At 52.2% G+C, this 19,456-nt stretch overlaps 1 protein-coding gene across 1 annotated transcript in view; it reads right to left on the bottom strand.

Annotated features, from left to right (window-relative positions):
• Positions 1-19,033, bottom strand: part of zbtb14 (zinc finger and BTB domain containing 14) — a 37,224-nt gene extending 18,191 nt beyond the window's left edge. The window contains exon 1 of the mRNA XM_085993241.1: positions 18,394-19,033. Within this exon, the coding sequence (XP_085849367.1) occupies positions 18,394-18,539 (146 nt within the window). The 5' untranslated portion in view covers positions 18,540-19,033. The remainder of the gene's footprint in view (positions 1-18,393) is intronic.
• Between the last annotated feature and the right edge of the window lie 423 nt (positions 19,034-19,456).

Consider the following 19,456-nt stretch of genomic DNA (forward strand, 5'->3'; position numbering starts at 1 on the left):
GAATAACCACTTTGACATCCCTTCCCTTCCATACAGGCATAACTGCGACAAGCAGTCAAATACCAACGGTAAACAGCTACTACAGCTCTGTCGAAACCTGGGTCTGTACATTGTCAATGGTAGGTTCATAGGAGACCTCCTAGGAAGATCGACCTACTGCTCACCTCTTGGCTGCAGCACAGTAGACTATATGATTACAGACTTGGACCCATCCTCTTTCAGAGCATTCACAGTCAAACCACAAACAACACTGTCAGATCACAGCCAAATTACTATGTTTCTCAAAAAGACAGAAACAAACAACATAGAAACACAACCCAGTAAACTGTACAACACCAAAAAATCGTACAGATGGGCCAAAAACGACACGGAAAAATACCAGAAAACAATTAGCAATGCATCAACTCAAGCTCTCTTAGACACCTTTCTGGATAACATATACACTCACAATAAAGAAGGCGTAAACCGGGCAGTTAGTAAACTAAACAATATTTTTGATAATTTGGCAACAAATGCAAACTTGAAAGTTCGCAAGAACAAACCCAAAACAAAAAACTATGAAAAATGGTTTGACCATGATTGCCATAACATGAGGAAAAAACTTAGAAAACTATCAAACCAAAAACACAGACATCCAGAAAACGAGGAATTACGCCTTACTTATTGTCAGACGCTAACACAATACAGAAACACACTCAGGACCAAAAAAGAGCAATTTATTAAGAATACACTCAGCTCCATGGAGGAATCCATTGAGTCGAATTGTTTCTGGGACAACTTGAAAACACTACACAAAAAACAACACGACGATTTGTCCATTCAAAATGGGGACACATGGGTAAACCACTTTGAAAAATTATACCAGAAAAACACACTAAGACCAGAGCAACACCAAATACGCAAAAAACTGGAAAAGCTTGAAATGGCCATAAAAGATAACCAAAACCCGCTAGACGCCATAATAACAGAAAAAGAACTTCTTGAAAAACTCAAGGACCTGCGACCAGGAAAAGCTTGCGGGACAGACGGCATACTAAACGAGATGATTAAACACGCAGACGACAAACTGAAACTGGCTATCCTAAAACTCTTCAACTTGGTTCTGAGTGTCGGTTATTTCCCTGACATCTGGAACAAAGGACTCATAACACCCATATACAAAAGTGGGGACAAAATCGACCCAAACAACTATCGAGGCATCTGTGTAAACAGTAACCTGGGGAAGGTATTCTGTAGCATCATAAACAAAAGACTTATAAACTTCCTTGAAGAGCACAATGTCTTGAGTAAAAGCCAAATTGGATTCCTGCCAAACTATAGAACATCCGATCATATCTTCACCCTACAGACCCTAATTGACAAACACGTTCACCATAACAAAAGCAAAATCTACGCATGCTTTGTAGATTTCCAGAAGGCTTTCGACTCCATCTGGCATGACAGTTTATTCCTGAAACTTATCGAAAGCGGGGTAGGAGGTAAAACATATGATGTAATTAAATCAATGTATACAAACAATAAATGTGCAGTTAAAATTGGAGACAAACAAACAAAATACTTCCCACAGGGGCGGGGGGTGACACAGGGCTCGCCAATCTCACCGACACTCTTTAATATTTACATTAATGGATTGGCAAAACTACTTGAACAATCTACAGCACCCGGCCTCACCCTATATGAATCCAAGGTTAAATTCCTCCTCTATGCCGACGACCTGGTTCTGCTGTCACCAACTAAGGAGGGTCTACAGCAGAACCTGGACCTGCTGGAGTCGTACTGCCAGACTTGGGCCCTGACAATAAATCCCCAAAAAACCAAAGTCCTTGTGTTCCAGCAAAGATCCAAACAACATGGACCCACAATAAATTTCACAGTAGGAACAACCAAAATTGAACAAACCACTCACTACACATACTTGGGCTTAAAAATCAGTTCTACGGGAAACTTCAAACTGGCTGTGAATGAACTGAAAGAGAAAGCAAGAAGGGCTTTCTATGCCATCAAAAAATCAATCCAAATAGAAATCCCAATTAGCATTTGGCTCAAAATTTTCAAATCAGTAATTGAACCAATTGCACTCTATGGCAGTGAGGTCTGGGGACCACTAACACAACAAGATTTTGCAAAATGGGACAAACACCCAATTGAGATCCTACATGCGGAATTCTGTAAAAGTATCCTCCGGACTCAAAGGAAAACAGTAAACAACGCATGCAGGGCGGAACTAGGCCAATACCCATTAATAATCACTATCCAAAAAAGAGCCACCAAATTTTGGAATCACCTACAAATGAGCAACCCCCAATGCTATCACTACAACGCCCTGAAATGCCAAGAGCTGACCATAAAGAAGAATACCCTCAGTCAACTAGTCCTGGGACTCAATAAAGTAACTAATAACAATACTAACAATAACCAGTCCCAGGACAGTGACAGGGTAACACAAAGAATTCGACCCAACACAATCGTCGCTAAGCAAAAGGAAAAATATCTGTCATATTGGGCAGAAACAACAAAAACCCAAAGCAAACTCAATTGCTACTTGGCCCTAAACAGACAATACAACATAGCTGATTACCTGACCATGGTAAAGGATAACAAACTGAGAAGAACCTTGACAAGGTACAGACTTAGCGAACATAGCCTAGCGATCGAAAAAGGCAGACACAGGCAGACCAGGCTGCCAAGAGAAGACAGGATATGCTCTCACTGCAGTCAGGGAGTAGTTGAGACAGAGATGCACTTCCTCACAGCCTGTGGAAAATATCAGGGCATCAGAGAGAATTTCTATCAAAAATTCTCACAAATATGCCCTGAATTCAGAAATCTGACTGACAACCAAAAACTCCCATTCCTACTGGGGGAGGAGAGAAGCTGTGTAACACTGGCGGCACACTATGTTACAGCTTGCCATGAACAGAGGGACAACCAGTAAACTAAGACAAGAGTATATATAAACAAGGCGAAAATATATTTATAAACTCAGGGATATACCTGTTTATACACTGTATGAATGGAACCACGTTTATGTGTTCAACCATAAATGTATTTTGATGCTTTGGCAACATAAGATGTACCTTATCATGCCAATAAAGCGATTTGTATTGTATTGTATTGTGTAAAGGGGGTGGGGGGGTTGTAATGGGGGGGGGTGTAAAGGGTGGGGGGGGTGTAAAGGGGGTGGGGGGGGTGTAAAGGGGGTGGGGGGTTGTAAAGGGGGTGGGGGGGTGGTGTAAAGGGGGTGGGGGGGGTGTAAAGGGGGTGGGGGGGTGGTGTAAAGGGGGTGGGGGGGGTGTAAAGGGGGTGGGGGGGTGTAAAGGGGGTGGGGGGGGTGTAAAGGGGGTGGGGGGGGTGTAAAGGGGGTGGGGGGGTGTAAAGGGGGGGTGGGGTGTTAAGGGGGTGGGGGTATAAAGGGGGTGGGGGGGTGTAAAGGGGGTGGGGGGTGTAAAGGGGGTGGGGGGGTGTAAAGGGGGTGGGGGGGTGTAAAGGGGGTGGGGGGGTGTAAAGGGGGTGGGGGGGTGGGGGGGGTGTAAAGGGGGTGGGGGGTGTAAAGGGGGTGGGGGGTGTAAAGGGGGTGGGGGGTGGGGTGTAAAGGGGGTGGGGGGTGGGGTGTAAAGGGGGTGGGGGGTAAAGGGGGTTGGGGTGGGGGGTAAAGGGGTTGGGGGGGTGGGGTGTAAAGGGAGTGGGGGGTGTAAAGGAAGTGGGGGGTGTAAAGGGGGTGGGTGGGGTGTAAAGGGGGTTGGGGGGTGTAAAGGAAGTGGGTGTAAAGGGGGTGGGTGGGGTGTAAAGGGTTGGGGGGTGTAAAGGGGGTTGGGGGTGTAAAGGGGGTGGGGAGGGGGTGGGGGGGGGTGTAAAGGGGGTGGGGGGGTTGTAAAGGGTGGGGGGCGTGTAAACGGGGTGGGGGGCATGTAAAAGGGGTGGGGGGCGTGTAAAAAGGGTGGGGGGGTGTAAAAGGGGTGGGGGGTGTAAAGGGGGTGGGGGGTGTAAAGGGGGTGGGGGGTGTAAAGGGGGTGGGGGGGTAAAGGGGGTGGGGTGGTGTTAAGGGGGTGGGGGGTGTAAAGGGGGTGGAGGGAGAAGGGGGTGGAGGGAAAAGGGGGTGGGGGGCGGAGGGAGAAGGGGGGGTGTGGGGAGAAGGGGGGGTGTGGGGAGAAGGGGGGGTGTGGGGAGAAGGGGGGGTGTGGGGAGAAGGGGGGGTGTGGGGAGAAGGGGGGGTGTGGGGAGAAGGGGGGGTGTGGGGAGAAGGGGGGGTGTGGGGAGAAGGGGGTGTGGGGAGAAGGGGGTGTGGGGAGAAGGGGGTGTGGGGAGAAGGGGGTGGGGAGGTGGGGAGAAGGGGGTGGGGAGGTGGGGAGAAGGGGGTGGGGAGGTGGGGAGAAGGGGGTGGGGAGGTGGGGAGAAGGGGGTGGGGAGGTGGGGAGAAGGGGGTGGGGAGGTGGGGAGAAGGGGGTGGGGGGGTGGGGAGAAGGGGGTGGGGGGGTGGGGAGAAGGGGGTGGGGGGGTGGGGAGAAGGGGGTGGGGGGTGTGGAGAGGGGGGTGTGGGGAGAAGGGGGTGGGGAGAAGGGGGTGGGGGGGTGGGGAAAAGGGGGTGGGGGGGTGGGGAGAAGGGGGGGTGGGGAGAAGGGGGTGGGGAGAAGGGGGGGTGGGGAGAAGGGGGTGGGGAGAAGGGGGGGTGGGGAGAAGGGGGGGTGGGGAGAAGGGGGTGTGGAGAAGGGGGGGTGGGGAGAAGGGGGTGGGGGTGTGTGGGGAGAAGGGGGTGGGGGTGTGTGGGGAGAAGGGGGTGGGGTTGTGTGGGGAGAAGGGGGTGGGGGTGTGTGGGGAGAAGGGGGTGGGGGTGGGGCTATAGGGAGGAGCCAGACAGAGTGAATACACACGCTGAAGATGGGCTGCTGAATTTTTAGTGTTTTTAGTGTTTAAAGTGGGGAAAAAAAGGTTCATTTCAAGTTTAAAAAGGCTTTAAAGTTAAATTTAGTTCTAGTTAAGTTAGTTTAGTTTTGTTTAGTTAAGTTTAAGTTTAGTTTAGTCTAGATTAAGTAAGGAAGGAAAAGACCGCCAAAGAGACCACCAAAGGAAAAAAAAAAAACCCAGAGGAAATTAGAAAAAAAAAGCCAAAGTAAAAAAGAAATAAGGGAAGAAATATACAAACCAAAGAACAGCGGCCGCACGGGGCCACAGCAGCAGCAGAAGCGAGGTGACTCGGCCGCATCGGGAACCGAAGCGAGGTGACTCGACGAAGGCCGCACGGAGACGCAGCGACAGCCGGAGCGAGGTGACTCGGGGAGGCCGCTTCGGGAAACGAGGTGAGGCGAATCGGGGAGGCCGCACGGAGACGCAGCGGCAGCCGGAGCGAGGTGACTCGGGGAGCCCGAGCGGCGAAAGAGACACGGCCCGATCGGCGGCCGCAATCCAGCACCCGAGCGACGGCCGCAGTCCAGCACCCGAGCGACGGCCGCAGTCCAGCAACCGAGCGACGGCCGCAGTCCAGCACCCGAGCGACGGCCGCAGTCCAGCACCCGAGCGACGGCCGCAGTCCAGCACCCGAGCGACGGCCGCAGTCCAGCACCCGAGCGATGGCCGCAGTCCAGCACCCGAACGGCGAACGAGGCACAGCCCGAGCGGCGGCTGGGATAGAAAGCCCGGGAAAGGCCCGAGGAGCCAGGCCCAGAGACCTCGGAGGCGAAGGGGAGCAACCAGAAGGCTCCCAGAAGCAATCCAAGACTGTGTACAGGGCCCAGGGAGGGAGACTGAAGCCAGGGAAAGGCCCGAGGAGCCAGGCCGAGACAGAGGCCCAGAGACCTCTGAGGGGGAGGGGAACAGCCCGAAGGCACCGGGAAACAGCGGCTCACAGACTCAGACCTGAGAAGGGTGAACTCAGGAGCCGAGGCTCAGGGACCACGGGGTCGGAGAGGGGGACCGGGAAAGTTCGCGAACTAGGAGAGGGAAACACCAAACCCGGGGCCCCAGAAAAGCTTATTCTAAGATCAACAATACTTTACCAAAAATGAGCGAATCAGAAGATCCACAACAGCCCCGCTTCCAGATTCCCCCCAACACCGCAAAAAAAGCTATAAAAGCGATCAAGCATGATCAGATGAGAGAAAAACCAGAAACTCTTTTTGCTGACTGTTACAACAATGGGACAAAAAGTAACCTCATTTTCTACTCACATCAGCCAGCGGCTTGGATCACAGCAATAAAATCACACTATACCAATGTTAAACTAGAAAATACCGCAAATGGGTCCATAATGAAAATTAACACACCAGGAGACAGTTCAACCACGACGGTCAACGCGTACAATACCGGAACAATATTAGTGCAAGGCAACCTCGACAGCTTTGCAACGACCTTCAGGACACTGAAAAGATTAACTAAGGGGGGAAGGAACAGCCCCAGAGTGGCCCGCACTCCCCCCAACATTGACAACTTACCAGGAGAAAATCTGCCTGGTCAGGAGGTGAACAAGCCACACAGTTCAAACCAGACACTAACCCCGGGGAACCACAGCCACAGGATACAACTGACAAACCCCAGCATAACTACCAGGGAGGAAGCCACACATAGTCCCCCTACCATTCCCAGCTCACCAAGAGAAGAGCAGCATAGCCAGGAAGTGAGTGAGCCTTCCAGGGCCGACCAGCCTAGCCAGGAAGTGAGTGAGCCTCCCAGGGCCGACCAGACACATACCCCGGGATCACACAGACAGATACAACCAAAAGATAAATTTAATCAATTAGAGATAGAGATGGTTAAACTTAAAGAAGAGTTCCTCAAAATGCATGACGAACAAAAGCAGGAGAGGGAGAGACACAAGAGAGAGCTGAATCTACTTGAGAACCAGGTGAATCTACTTAGGAATCAGGTGAAAGAGCTGCAGGAAAAAGAAGAGAGCCATAGAGGAGAGATAACACCATTAGACCAGCAACCAGAGGCTAGAGATAAGACAAGACAGAGCCGGACGGAACGGCTGCACTCCCACACGGAACAAAAGCAACAGACACACAATACAAGGGGTGCCACACAGACCGACCAGCATACTGATTCGCAATCTTCCCCCACCACCGTGGAACCACAAGCGAGCCGCTCACAAGAGATACGCACACACCAGACACCCCAGCCCAGCACACACACTATGAGTCCAAGCGAAAGCCACCAGACAATAAACACAAACAAGGCTGACGTCGTAATACTCAGACTCAAATGGGAAATTTCTATGGGAGAAAAAGCTTTTCCCTAGAAGTAAAGTAGAAAAGATCTGGTGCCCAACAACAAACAGAGCCATGGGATGGCTGACCAAAGCCAGATTAGGCTCCCCCCAACACATAATAATACACACGGGCACAAATGACCTAAAGGCCCAACAGAAAGAGGTAGCAACATCGCTCAGAGCAATGATTAGGAAGGCAAGCAGTACATTTCCAAACACTAGAATCACTGTTTCCACAATATTGCCGAGAACAGACTTCAACAACACAATTCATGAGATAAATGCCAGCATAGCAAGAGACTGCGAATCAAACCACAACGTACACCTGGCCCAACACCCCACCCTCGATGAGGAATGTCTTTACGACCACGTCCACATCCAAAGGCAAAGAATATCGATCTTTGCTAAAGCCCTGAAGGACGTCGCTTTTAACCGGGTCCATACCCAGACTCCAAGAGGACCCCCCCCCGACCACCAGAGATCAGCGGGGTACATATCAGGAACACTACAAAGACCACCAACACACCAACCGAGACCAGAGAGGATCCCCATGCAAAACAACAATATCAGACCTGCACCACTCCTGTCCCACAGGGGAATAGGACCGCTCCCAGCCAGACAGAGGGAGAGATGCACAGGACGTACGCAATACCTCAGACAGAAACAATCCATTAAGAGACAATAAGCAGATGTGCAGCAGCATCTACTTCCGCCTTATGGATCAAGGACTAATTAATAGAAAGAACTGTAACCAAATTGTATTAACTTTTATAGACAACTGAAGTGATCTTTTTTTTCCCCACACTTAGACACGACAAACACGTACCACTCTTTAACCTATCATAGTAAAAGATCAAACTTAACATGAAATCCTTATATATTTCGACCTGGAATATCCAAGGTCTACGCTCTTCAGTGCGAGAAGTGAAGAGTAGGACCCCAGAGTTCATAGATGAAACTAAAGACCTAGATATTATCATTTTACAGGAAACTTGGTATAAAGGAAAAGGACACACTGGCTGTCCCCAAGGGTACACTGAGCTGGTGGTCCCCTCCAATAAATTACCAAGTGTAACCCAAGGCAGAGACTCCGGAGGCATACTGATCTGGTTTAAAACAGAACTTAAGAATTACATCAAATTTATAAAAAAGGGCGAAAACCATATGTGGCTCAAACTTGAGAGGGAGATTATCTCAAACACCCAAGATGTTTACATTTGCGCACTTTATATCCCCCCAATCGATTCCCCGTACTTTAAAGAGGACACCTTCTCCAACATGGAGGGGGAAATTATCCAATACCAGGCCCAGGGGAACGTGTTGATCTGTGGGGACCTCAATTCAAGAACGGACGAAGAACCAGACTTCACCAATAACCAGGGAAACAATTACGTTTTTGGGAATAACCACTTTGACATCCCTTCCCTTCCATACAGGCATAACTGCGACAAGCAGTCAAATACCAACGGAAAACAGCTACTACAGCTCTGTCGAAACCTGGGTCTGTACATTGTCAATGGTAGGTTCATAGGAGACCTCCTAGGAAGATCGACCTATTGCTCACCTCTTGGCTGCAGCACAGTAGACTATATGATTACAGACCTAGACCCATCCTCTTTCAGAGCATTCACAGTCAAACCACAAACAACACTGTCAGATCACAGCCAAATTACTATGTTTCTCAAAAAGACAGAAACAAACAACATAGAAACACAACCCAGTAAACTGTACAACACCAAAAAATCGTACAGATGGGCCAAAAACGACACGGAAAAATACCAGAAAACAATTAGCAATGCATCAACTCAAGCTCTCTTAGACACCTTTCTGGATAACATATACACTCACAATAAAGAAGGCGTAAACCGGGCAGTTAGTAAACTAAACAATATTTTTGATAATTTGGCAACAAATGCAAACTTGAAAGCTCGCAAGAACAAACCCAAAACAAAAAACTATGAAAAATGGTTTGACCGAGATTGCCATAACATGAGGAAAAAACTTAGAAAAATATCAAACCAAAAACACAGACATCCAGAAAACGAGGAATTACACCTTACTTATTGTCAGACACTAACACAATACAGAAACACACTCAGAACCAAAAAAGAGCAATATATTAAGAATACACTCAGCTCCATGGAGGAATCCATTGATTCCAATTGTTTCTGGGAAAACTTGAAAACACTACACAAAAAACAACACGACGATTTGGCCATTCAAAATGGGGACACATGGGTAAACCACTTTGAAAAATTATACCAGAAAAACACACTAAGACCAGAGCAACACCAAATATGCAAAAAACTGGAAAAGCTAGAAATGGCCATAAAAGATAACCAAAACCCGCTAGACGCCATAATAACAGAAAAAGAACTTCTTGAAAAACTCAAGGACCTGCGACCAGGAAAAGCCTGCGGGACAGACGGCATACTAAACGAGATGATTAAACACACAGACAACAAAATGAAACTGGCTATCCTAAAACTCTTCAACTTGGTTCTGAGTGTCGGTTATTTCCCTGATATCTGGAACAAAGGACTCATAATGCCCATATACAAAAGTGGGGACAAAATCGACCCAAACAACTATCGAGGCATCTGTGTAAACAGTAACCTGGGGAAGGTATTCTGTAGCATCATAAACAAAAGACTTATAAACTTCCTTGAGGAGCACAATGTCTTGAGTAAAAGCCAAATTGGATTCCTGCCAAACTATAGAACATCCGATCATATCTTCACCCTACAGACCCTAATTGACAAACACGTTCACCATAACAAAAGCAAAATCTACGCATGCTTTGTAGATTTCCAGAAGGCTTTCGACTCCATCTGGCATGACGGTTTATTCCTGAAACTTATCGAAAGCGGGGTAGGAGGGAAAACATATGATGTAATTAAATCAATGTATACAAACAACAAATGTGCTGTTAAAATTGGAGACAAACATACAAAATACTTCCCACAGGGGCGGGGGGTGACGCAGGGCTCGCCAATCTCACCGACACTCTTTAATATTTACATAAATGGATTGGCAAAACTACTTGAACAATCTACAGCACCCGGCCTCACCCTATATGAATCCAAGGTTAAATTCCTCCTCTATGCAGACGACCTGGTTCTGCTGTCACCAACTAAAGAGGGTCTACAGCAGAACCTGGACCTGCTGGAGTCGTACTGCCAGACTTGGGCCCTGACAATAAATCCCCAAAAAACCAAAGTCCTTGTGTTCCAGCAAAGATCCAAACATCAGGGACCCAAAATAAATTTCACAGTAGGAACAACCAAAATTGAACAAACTACTAACTACACATACTTGGGCTTAAAAATCAGTTCTACGGGAAACTTCAAACTGGCTGTGAATGAACTGAAAGAGAAAGCAAGAAGGGCTTTCTATGCCATCAAAAAATCAATCCAAATAGAAATCCCAATTAGCATTTGGCTCAAAATTTTCAAATCAGTAATTGAACCAATTGCACTCTATGGCAGTGAGGTATGGGGACCGCTAACTCAACAAGAATTCGCAAAATGGGACAAACACCCAATTGAGATCCTACATGCAGAATTCTGTAAAAGTATCCTCCGGACTCAAAGGAAAACAGTAAACAATGCATGCAGGGCGGAACTAGGCCAATATCCATTAATAATCACTATCCAAAAAAGAGCCACCAAATTTTGGAATCACCGACAAATGAGCAACCCCCAATGCTATCACTACGATGCCCTGAACAGAGGGACAACCAGTAAACTAAGAAAAGAATATATATAAACAATGCGAATGTATATTTATACACTCAGGGATATACCTGTTTATACACTGTATGAATAGAACTGCGTTTATGTGCTCAACCATAAATGTATTTTGATGCTTTGGCAACATAAGATGTAACTTATCACGCCAATAAAGCGATTTGAATTGAATTGTGAATTGGGTGTGTGGGGAGAAGGGGGTGTGGGGAGAAGGGGGTGGGGTAGGGGGTGGGGTGGGGAGAAAGGGGGGTGTGGAGAAGGGGGGGTGTGGGGAGTGGGGGGGGGAGTGTGGGGGGGAGTGGGGGGGGTGTGGGGAGTGGGGGGGGAGTGGGGAGTGGGGGGGGAGAGGGGGGGTGTGGGGAGAGGGGGGGTGTGGGGAGAAGGGGGGTGTGGGGAGAAGGGGGGTGTGGGGAGAAGGGGGGGTGGGGAGAAGGGGGGAGGGGGGTGGGGAGAAGGGGGTGTGGGGAGAAGGGGGTGGGGGGGTGTGGGGGTGTGGGGAGAAAGGGGTGGGGGTGTGGGGAGAAGTGGGTGGGGAGAAGGGTGTGGGGGGGTGTGGGGAGAAGGGGCTGGGGGGAGAAGGGGTGGGGGGTGGGGAGAAGGGGTGGGGGGTGGGGAGAAGGGTGGGGGGGTGTGGGGAGAAGGGGGTGGGGGGGTGTGGGGAGAAGGGGGTGGGGAGAAGGGGGTGGGGGGTGGGGAGAAGGGGGTGGGGGGGTGTGGGGAGAAGGGGGTGGGGGGGTGTGGGGAGAAGGGGGTGGGGGGGTGTGGGGAGAAGGGGGTGGGGGGGTGTGGGGAGAAGGGGGTGGGGAGAAGGGGGTGGGGAGAAGGGGGTGGGGAGAAGGGGGGTGGGGGGGTTGTGGGGGGGTGTGGGGAGAAGGGGGTGGGGGGGTGTGGGGAGAAGGGGGTGGGGGGGTGTGGGGAGAAGGGGGTGGGGGGGTGTGGGGAGAAGGGGATGGGGGGGTGTGGGGAGAAGGGGGTGGGGGGGGGTGGGGAGAAGGGGGTGGGGGGGTGTGGGGAGAAGGGGGTGGGGGGGTGTGGGGAGAAGGGGGTGGGGGGGTGTGGGGAGAAGGGGGTGGGGAGAAGGGGGTGGGGAGAAGGGGGTGGGGAGAAGGGGGTGGGGAGAAGGGGGTGGGGGGGTTGTGGGGAGAAGGGGGGTAGGGGGGGTTGTGGGGAGAAGGGGTGGTGGGGAGAAGGGTGTGGGGGGGTGGGGAGAAGGGGGTGGGGGGGTGTGGGGAGAAGGGGGTTGGGGGGGTGTGGGGAGAAGGGGGTGGGGTGGTGTGGGGGAGGGGTGTTGGGGGGTGTGGGGAGAGGGGGTGGGGGGGGTGTGGGGAGGGGGGTGGGGGGGTGTGGGGAGAAGGGGGTGGGGGGGGTGTGGGGAGAAGGGGGTGGGGGGGTGTGGGGAGAAGGGGGTGGGGGGGGTGTGGGGAGAAGGGGTGGGGGGGTGTGGGGAGAAGGGGGTGGGGGGGTGTGGGGGTGAAGGGGGTGGGGGGGGTGTGGGGGAGGGGTGTGGGGAGAAGGGGGTGGGGAGGGGGTGGGGAGAGGGGGTGGGGAGAGGGGGTGGGGAGAAGGGGTGGGGGGGTTGTGGGGTGAAGGGTGGTGGGGAGAAGGGTTGTGGGGGGGTGGGAGAAGGGGGTGGGGGTTGGGGGAAGGGGGTGTGGGGGAGGGGTGGGGGGTGTTGGGGAGAAGGGGTGGGGGGGTGTGGGGAGAAGGGGTGGGGGGGGGGTGTGGGGAGAAGGGGGTTGGGAGGGGTTTGTGGGGGAGAGGGGGTGGGGGGGTGTGGGGAGAAGGGGGGTGTGGGGAGATGGGGGTGTGGGGAGTGGGGGTGTGGGGAGAAGGGGTGTGGGGGGTGGGGGTGGGGGGAAGGGTGTGGGGGGGTGGGGAGAGGGGGGTGGGGAGAAGGGGGGAGGGGGGTGGGGAGAAGGGGTGAGGGGGTGGGGAGAGGGGGTGGGGGGCGTGGGGAGAAGGGGTGGGGGGTGGGGGGTGGGGAGGGGGTTGGGGGGTTGTGGGGGAAGGGGGTTGGGGGGTTGTGGGGAGTGAGGGGGTGGGGAGGAGGTTGGGGGTTGTGGGGAGAGGGGGTGGGGGAGTGGGTGGGTTGTTGGGGGGTGGGGTGGGGAGAAGGGGGTTGGGGGGGTGTGGGGAGAGGGGGGTGGGGGGGTTGTGGGGAGAAGGGGGTGTGGGTGAAGGGGTGTGGGGCGGGTGGGGAGAAGGGGGTGTGGGGGGGGGGGTGGGGGGGTGTTGGGGGGAAGGGGGTGGGGGGGTGTGGGGTGAGGGGTGGGGTGGGGTGGTGTGGGGAGAGGGGGTGTGGGGAGAAGGGGGCGGGGGGGGTGTGGGGAGAAGGGGGGGGGGGGTTGTGGGGAGTGGGGGCAGGGGGGTGTTGGGGAGAAGGGGCGGGGGGGTTGTGGGGAGAAGGGGTGGTGGGGAGAAGGGTGTGTGGGGGTGGGGAGAAGGGGGTGGGGGCTGGGGAGAAGGGGGTGGGGGGAAGGGGTGGGGGGTGTGGGGAGAAAGGGGTGGGGGGGCTGTGGGGAGAAGGGGGTGGGGGGAAGGGGTGTGGGGAGAAGGGGGTGGGGGAAGGGGGTGTGGGGGAGAAGGGGGTGGGGGGGCTGTGGGGAGAAGGGGGGTGTGGGGAGATGGGGGTGTGGGGAGATGGGGGTGTGGGGAGAAGGGTGTGGGGGGGTGGGGAGAGGGGGGTGGGGAGAAGGGGGAGGGGGTGGGGAGAAGGGGGAGGGGGTGGGGAGAAGGGGGTGGGGGGCGTGGGGAGAAGGGGTGGGGGGTGGGGGGCGTGGGGAGAAGGGGGTGGGGGGTTGTGGGGAGAAGGGGGTGGGGGGTTGTGGGGAGATGAAGGGGGTGGGGAGAAGGAGGTAGGGGGTGTGGGGAGAAGGGGGTGGGGCAGAAGTGGGTGGGTGTGGGGAGGTGGGGTGGGGAGAAGGGGGTGGGGGGGGTGTGGGGAGAAGGGGGTGGGGGGGTGTGGGGAGAAGGGGGTGTGGGTGAAGGGGTGTGGGGCGGGTGGGGAGAAGCGGGTGGGGGAGAAGGGGGTGGGGGAGTGTGGGGGGAAGGGGGGTGGCGGGGTGTGGGGAGAAGGGGTGGGGTGGTGTGGGGAGAAGGGGGTGTGGGGAGAAGGGGGCGGGGGGGTGTGGGGAGAAGGGGGCGGGGGGGTGTGGGGAGAAGGGGCGGGGGGGTGTGGGGAGAAGGGGGTGGCGGGGTGTGGGGAGAGCGGGGTGGGGCGGTGTGGGGAGAAGGGTGTGGGGAGAAGGGGGTGGGGGGAGAAGGGGTGTGGGGAGAAGGGGGTGGGGGGGTGTGGGGAGAAGGGGGTGGGGGAGAAGGGGGGTTGGGAGAAGGGGTGGGGGGTGTTTGGGAGAAGGGGGGTGGTTGGTGGGGGGGGTTGGGAGAAGGGGGTGGGGGGGTTGCGAGAAGGAGAGCATCGGACCTGGGTGTGAGCAGTGAGGCGAGGCGGAGCATAAAACCGGCAGCGAGGCCCGACCAGAGCATCGGACCTGGGTGTGAGCAGTGAGGCGAGGCGAAGCATAAAACCGGCAGCGAGCAGCGAGGCCCGACCAGAGCATCGGACCTGGGTGTGAGCAGTGAGGCGAGGCGGAGCATAAAACCGGCAGCGAGCAGCGACGCCCGACCAGAGCATCGGACCTGGGTGTGAGCAGTGAGGCGAGGCGGAGCATAAAACCGGCAGCGAGCAATGAGGCTTACCAATTCAACAGCGCGGTGGGGGGGGGGGAGGGGAAGAGGTAAAAAGTAATCAAAGTGTGACATCACCAGGAAGCAGGTAAGTGATTGGTTGGTGAGTATTTCTCTCTTTTTTTAAACTTTAACTCTGTTTGTTTATAGTTTCTAAGGTCTCTCTGGTGTAGCGGGGACTGTTGATAAACCAGTTAACTGTAGTGTAATTAGTGGGATTGATTGATTTAATTTAAATTCAATTAATTAAAGGGTAAGTCATGGCGGGACAGCCCGGCCACGTGATATGCTCCTCCTGCGATATGTGGGAACTCAGGGACACTTCCTGTGTCCCTGACAACTACATGTGCAGAAAGTGCATCCAGCTGCAGCTACTGACAGACCGCATTGTGGCGCTGGAGCTGCGATTGGATGCATACTGGAGCGTTCCCGATGCTCAGGACATTGTGAATAGCATGTTTACGGAGTTGGACACACCGCAGGTAGAGGTTGGACAGGAAGAAAGGGAACGGGTGACCAACAGGCAGAGTACTAGGCGCAGGCAGGTAGTGCAGGGGTCCCCTGTGGCCATCCCCATCTCCAACAGATACACCACTTTGAGTACTGTTGGAGGGGGATGGCTTATCAGAGGGAGGCAGCAGCAGCCAACTTCCTGGCACCAGGGGTGGCTCTGCTGCACAGAATGGGAGGAAAAAGAGGGGTAGAGCTATAGTAATAGGGGATTCTATTGTAAGGGGAATAGATAGGTGTTTCTGTGGCCGCAAACGAGACTCCAGGACGGTGTGTTGCCTCCCTGGTGCAAGGGTCAAGGATGTCTCTGAGCGGCTGCAGAACATCTTGGAAGGGGAGGGTGAACAGCCAGTTGTCGTGGTGCATATAGGCACCAACGATATATGTAAAAAGTGGAATGAGGTCCTAAAAGTGGAATATAGGGAGTTAGGAGATAAATTAAAAAACAGGACCTCAAAGGTAGTAATCTCAGGATTGCTACCAATGCCACATGCTAGTCAGAGTAGAAATAGAAGGATACTTCAGATGAATACGTGGCTAGCGGAATGGTGCCAGGGGGAGGGATTCAAGTTCCTGGGACATTGGAACCGGTTCTGGGGGAGGTGGGACCAGTTCAAACCAGACCGTTTGCACCTGGGCAGGGCTGGAACCGATGTCCTAGGGGGAGTGTTTGCTAGTGCTGTGGGGGAGGGTTTAAACTAAAACGGCAGGGGGTTGGGAACCTGAGCAGGGAGACAGAGGAAAGGGAAACAAGGATAAAAGAAAAAGATAGGAAGGAGAAAAACAAAAGTGGCAGTCAGAGAAATCAACGGTTTAAATCAAACGTGGCCACAGTAAATAATCATTCTAATAGGTCTAAGAGCGTTAAAAAAACAAGCCTGAAGGCTTTGTGTCTTAATGTGAGGAGCATTTGTAATAAGGTGGATGAATTGGCTGCGCAAATAGAGGTAAACGAATATGATTTGGTTGGGATTACGGAAACGTGGCTCAAGGATGGCCAAGACTGGGAACTCAACATCCAGGGGTATTCGACATTCAGGAAGGATAGGCAAAAAGGAAAGGGAGGTGGGGTAGCATTACTGGTTAAAGAAGGGATTAACACAGTTGTAATGAAGGATATTAGCTCTGATGATGTGGAATCTGTATGGGTGGAATTGAGAAATACTAAGGGGAAAAAAACGTTAGTGGGAGTGGTATATAGACCTCCAAACAGTAATGCGGAGGTTGAGGATGGCATTAAAAGGGAAATTAAAGAAGCGTGCAATAAGGGCACAGCAGTCATCATGGGTGACTTTAATCTACATATAGATTGGGCCAACCAAATTAGTAACAATACTGTGGAGGAGGAATTCCTGGAGTGTTTACGGGATGGTTTCCTGGACCAATATGTCGAGGAACCAACTAGAGATCAGGCCATCTTAGACTGGGTATTATGTAATGAGAAAGGATTAATTAGCAATCTTGTTGTACGAGGCCCCTTGGGTTGAAACGATCATAATATGATCGAATTCTTCATTAAGATGGAGAATGAAGTAGTTGACTCAGAGACTAGGGTCCTAAATTTAAATAAAGGAAACTACGATGGTCTGAGGAGCAAGTTGGGTAGGATTGATTGGGGAATGGCACTCAAAGGGTTGACGGTGGATAGGCAATGGCAAACATTCAAAGACCGCATGGATGAGCTACAGAATTTGTTCAGCCCAGTTTGGCATAAAAATAAAACAAGATAGGTGACTCAACCGTGGCTAACAAGGGAAATTAGGGATAGCATAAGATCCAAGGAGAGGACATATAAATTGGCCAGAAAAAGCAATAATCCTGAGGATTGGGAGCAGTTTAGTATTCAACAAAGGAGGACAAAGGGATTAATTAAGAAAGGGAAAGTAGAATATGAAAGTAAGCTTGCAGGGAACATAAAAACTGACTGTAAAAGCTTTTATAGATATGTGAAGAGAAAAAGATTGGTGAAGTCAAGCGTAGGTCCCTTGCAGTCAGAATCAGGGGAATTTATATTGGGGAACAAAGAAATGGCAGACCAATTAAATACATATTTTGGTTCTGTCTTCACAAAGGAGGACACAAATAACCTCCCAGAGATGCCGGGGAACATAGGGTCTAATGAGAGGGAGGAACTGAAAGAAATAAGTATTTGTAGGGAAATAGTGTTAGGGAAATTGATGGGATTGAAGGCCGATAAATCCCCAGGGCCTGATAATCTACATCCTAGGGTACTTAAGGAAGTGGCCCTAGAAATAGTAGATGAATTGCTGGTCATCTTCCAGAACTCGATAGACTCTGGAACAGTACCCATGGATTGGAGGGTAGCTACTGTTATCCCACTATTCAAAAAAGGTAGTAGAGAGAAAACGGGGAATTACAGACTGGTAAGCCCGACATCGGTAGTGGGGAAAATGCTAGAGTCCATTATTAAAGATGTAATAGCAGAGCACTTGGAAAACAGTGACAGGATCGGACAAAGTCAATATGGATTTACAAAAGGTAAATCGTGCTTGACTAATCTACTGGAATTTTTTGAGGATGTAACTGGTAGAATAGATCAGGGAGAACTAGTGGATGTGGTGTATTTGGACTTTCAAAAGGCTTTTGATAAGGTCCCGCATAAGAGATTAGCATGTAAAGTTAAGGCACATGGGATTGGGGGCAAGGTATTGACTTGGATAGAGAACTGGTTGGCACACAGGAAGCAAAGAGTTGGAATAAACGGGTCGTTTTCCGAGTGGCAGGCAGTGACTAGTGGGGTACCGCAAGGATCGGTCCTAGGACCCCAGCTGTTCACAATATATATTAATGATCTGGACGAGGGAATTGGATGTAATATCTCCAAGTTTGCAGATGACACAAAGCTGGGTGGGAGGGTATGCTGTGAGGAGGATGTCGTGAAATTCCAGTACGATTTGGACAGGTTGGGTGCTTGGGCAGAAACATGGCAAATGCACTATACTGTGGATAAATGTGAGGTTATCCACTTTGGTGGCAAAAACAGGAAGGCAGTTTATTATTTGAATGGCAATAGATTGGGAGAAGGGGAAGTGCAGAGACCTGGGTGTTCTTGTGCACCAGTCGCTGAAGGTAAGCATGCAGGTGCAGCAGGCTGTTAAGAAGGCAAATGGTATGTTGGCCTTCGTAGCAAGAGGGTTCGAGTACAGGAACAAGGATGTCTTACTACAGTTGTACAGGGCCTTGGTGAGACCGCACCTGGAGTATTATGTGCCGTTTTGGTCGCCTTACCTGAGGAAGGACGTTCTTGCCATGGAGAGAATGCAGTGAAGATTCACCAGGCTGATACCTGGGATGGCAGGAATGATGTATGAGGAGAGATTGTGTCGATTCGGCTTATACTCACTGGAGTTTAGAAGATTGAGAGGGGATCGCATCGAAACCTATAAAATTCTGTCAGGCCTGGACAGACTAGATGCAGGAAGGATGTTTCTGATGGCCGGGGAGTCCAGAACCAGAGGTCATAATCTGAGGATAAGGGGTAAGCCATTTAGGACTGAAATGAGGAGGAATTTCTTCACCCAGAGAGTGGTGAACCTGTGGAATTCTCTGCCACAGAGGGCGGTGAAGGCCAGTTCATTAAATATATTCAAGAAAGAGTTGGATATATTTCTCAAGGCTAAAGGGATCAAGGGATATGGGGAGAAGGCAGGGACAGGGTACTGAATTTGGATGATCCGCCATGATCTCATTGACTGGCAGAGCAGGCGCGAAGGGCCAAATGGCCTACTCCTGCTCCTATCTTCTATGTTTCTATATTTTCTATGTAAGGGTGGGGGCTGGGCGTTGGGAGAAGGTGGTGCCGGTGTAAAGGGGGTGGGAGGTTGGGAGAAGGTGGTGCCGGTGTAAAGGGAGGGGGCGTTGGGAGAAGGTGGTGCGGGTGTAAAGGGGGGTGGAGGTTGGGAGAAGGTGGTGTGGGTGTAAAGGGAGGGGGGGTTGGGAGAAGGTGGTGCCGGTGTAAAGGGGGGGTGGAGGTTGGGAGAAGGTGGTGCCGGTGTAAAGTGGGTGGAGGGTTGGGAGAAGGTGGTGCCGGTGTAAAGGGGGTGGGGGGTTGGGAGAAGGTGGTGCCGGTGTAAAGGGAGTGGGGGGTTGGGAGAAGGTGGTGCCGGTGTAAAGGGAGTGGGGGGTTGGGAGAAGGTGGTGCCGGTGTAAAGGGGGTGGGGGGTTGGGAGAAGGTGGTGCGGGTGTAAGGGGGGGTGGAGGTTGGGAGAAGGTGGTGCCGGTGTAAAGGGGGTGGGGGGTTGGGAGAAAGTGGTGCCGGTGTAAAGGGGGTGAAGGTTGGGGGAAGGTGGTG

This window comes from Somniosus microcephalus, chromosome 7 (assembly GCF_052327205.1).
Source record: "Somniosus microcephalus isolate GS21.2 chromosome 7, FLI_Smic_1.0, whole genome shotgun sequence".
NCBI classification, from domain to species: Eukaryota; Metazoa; Chordata; class Chondrichthyes; order Squaliformes; family Somniosidae; genus Somniosus; species Somniosus microcephalus.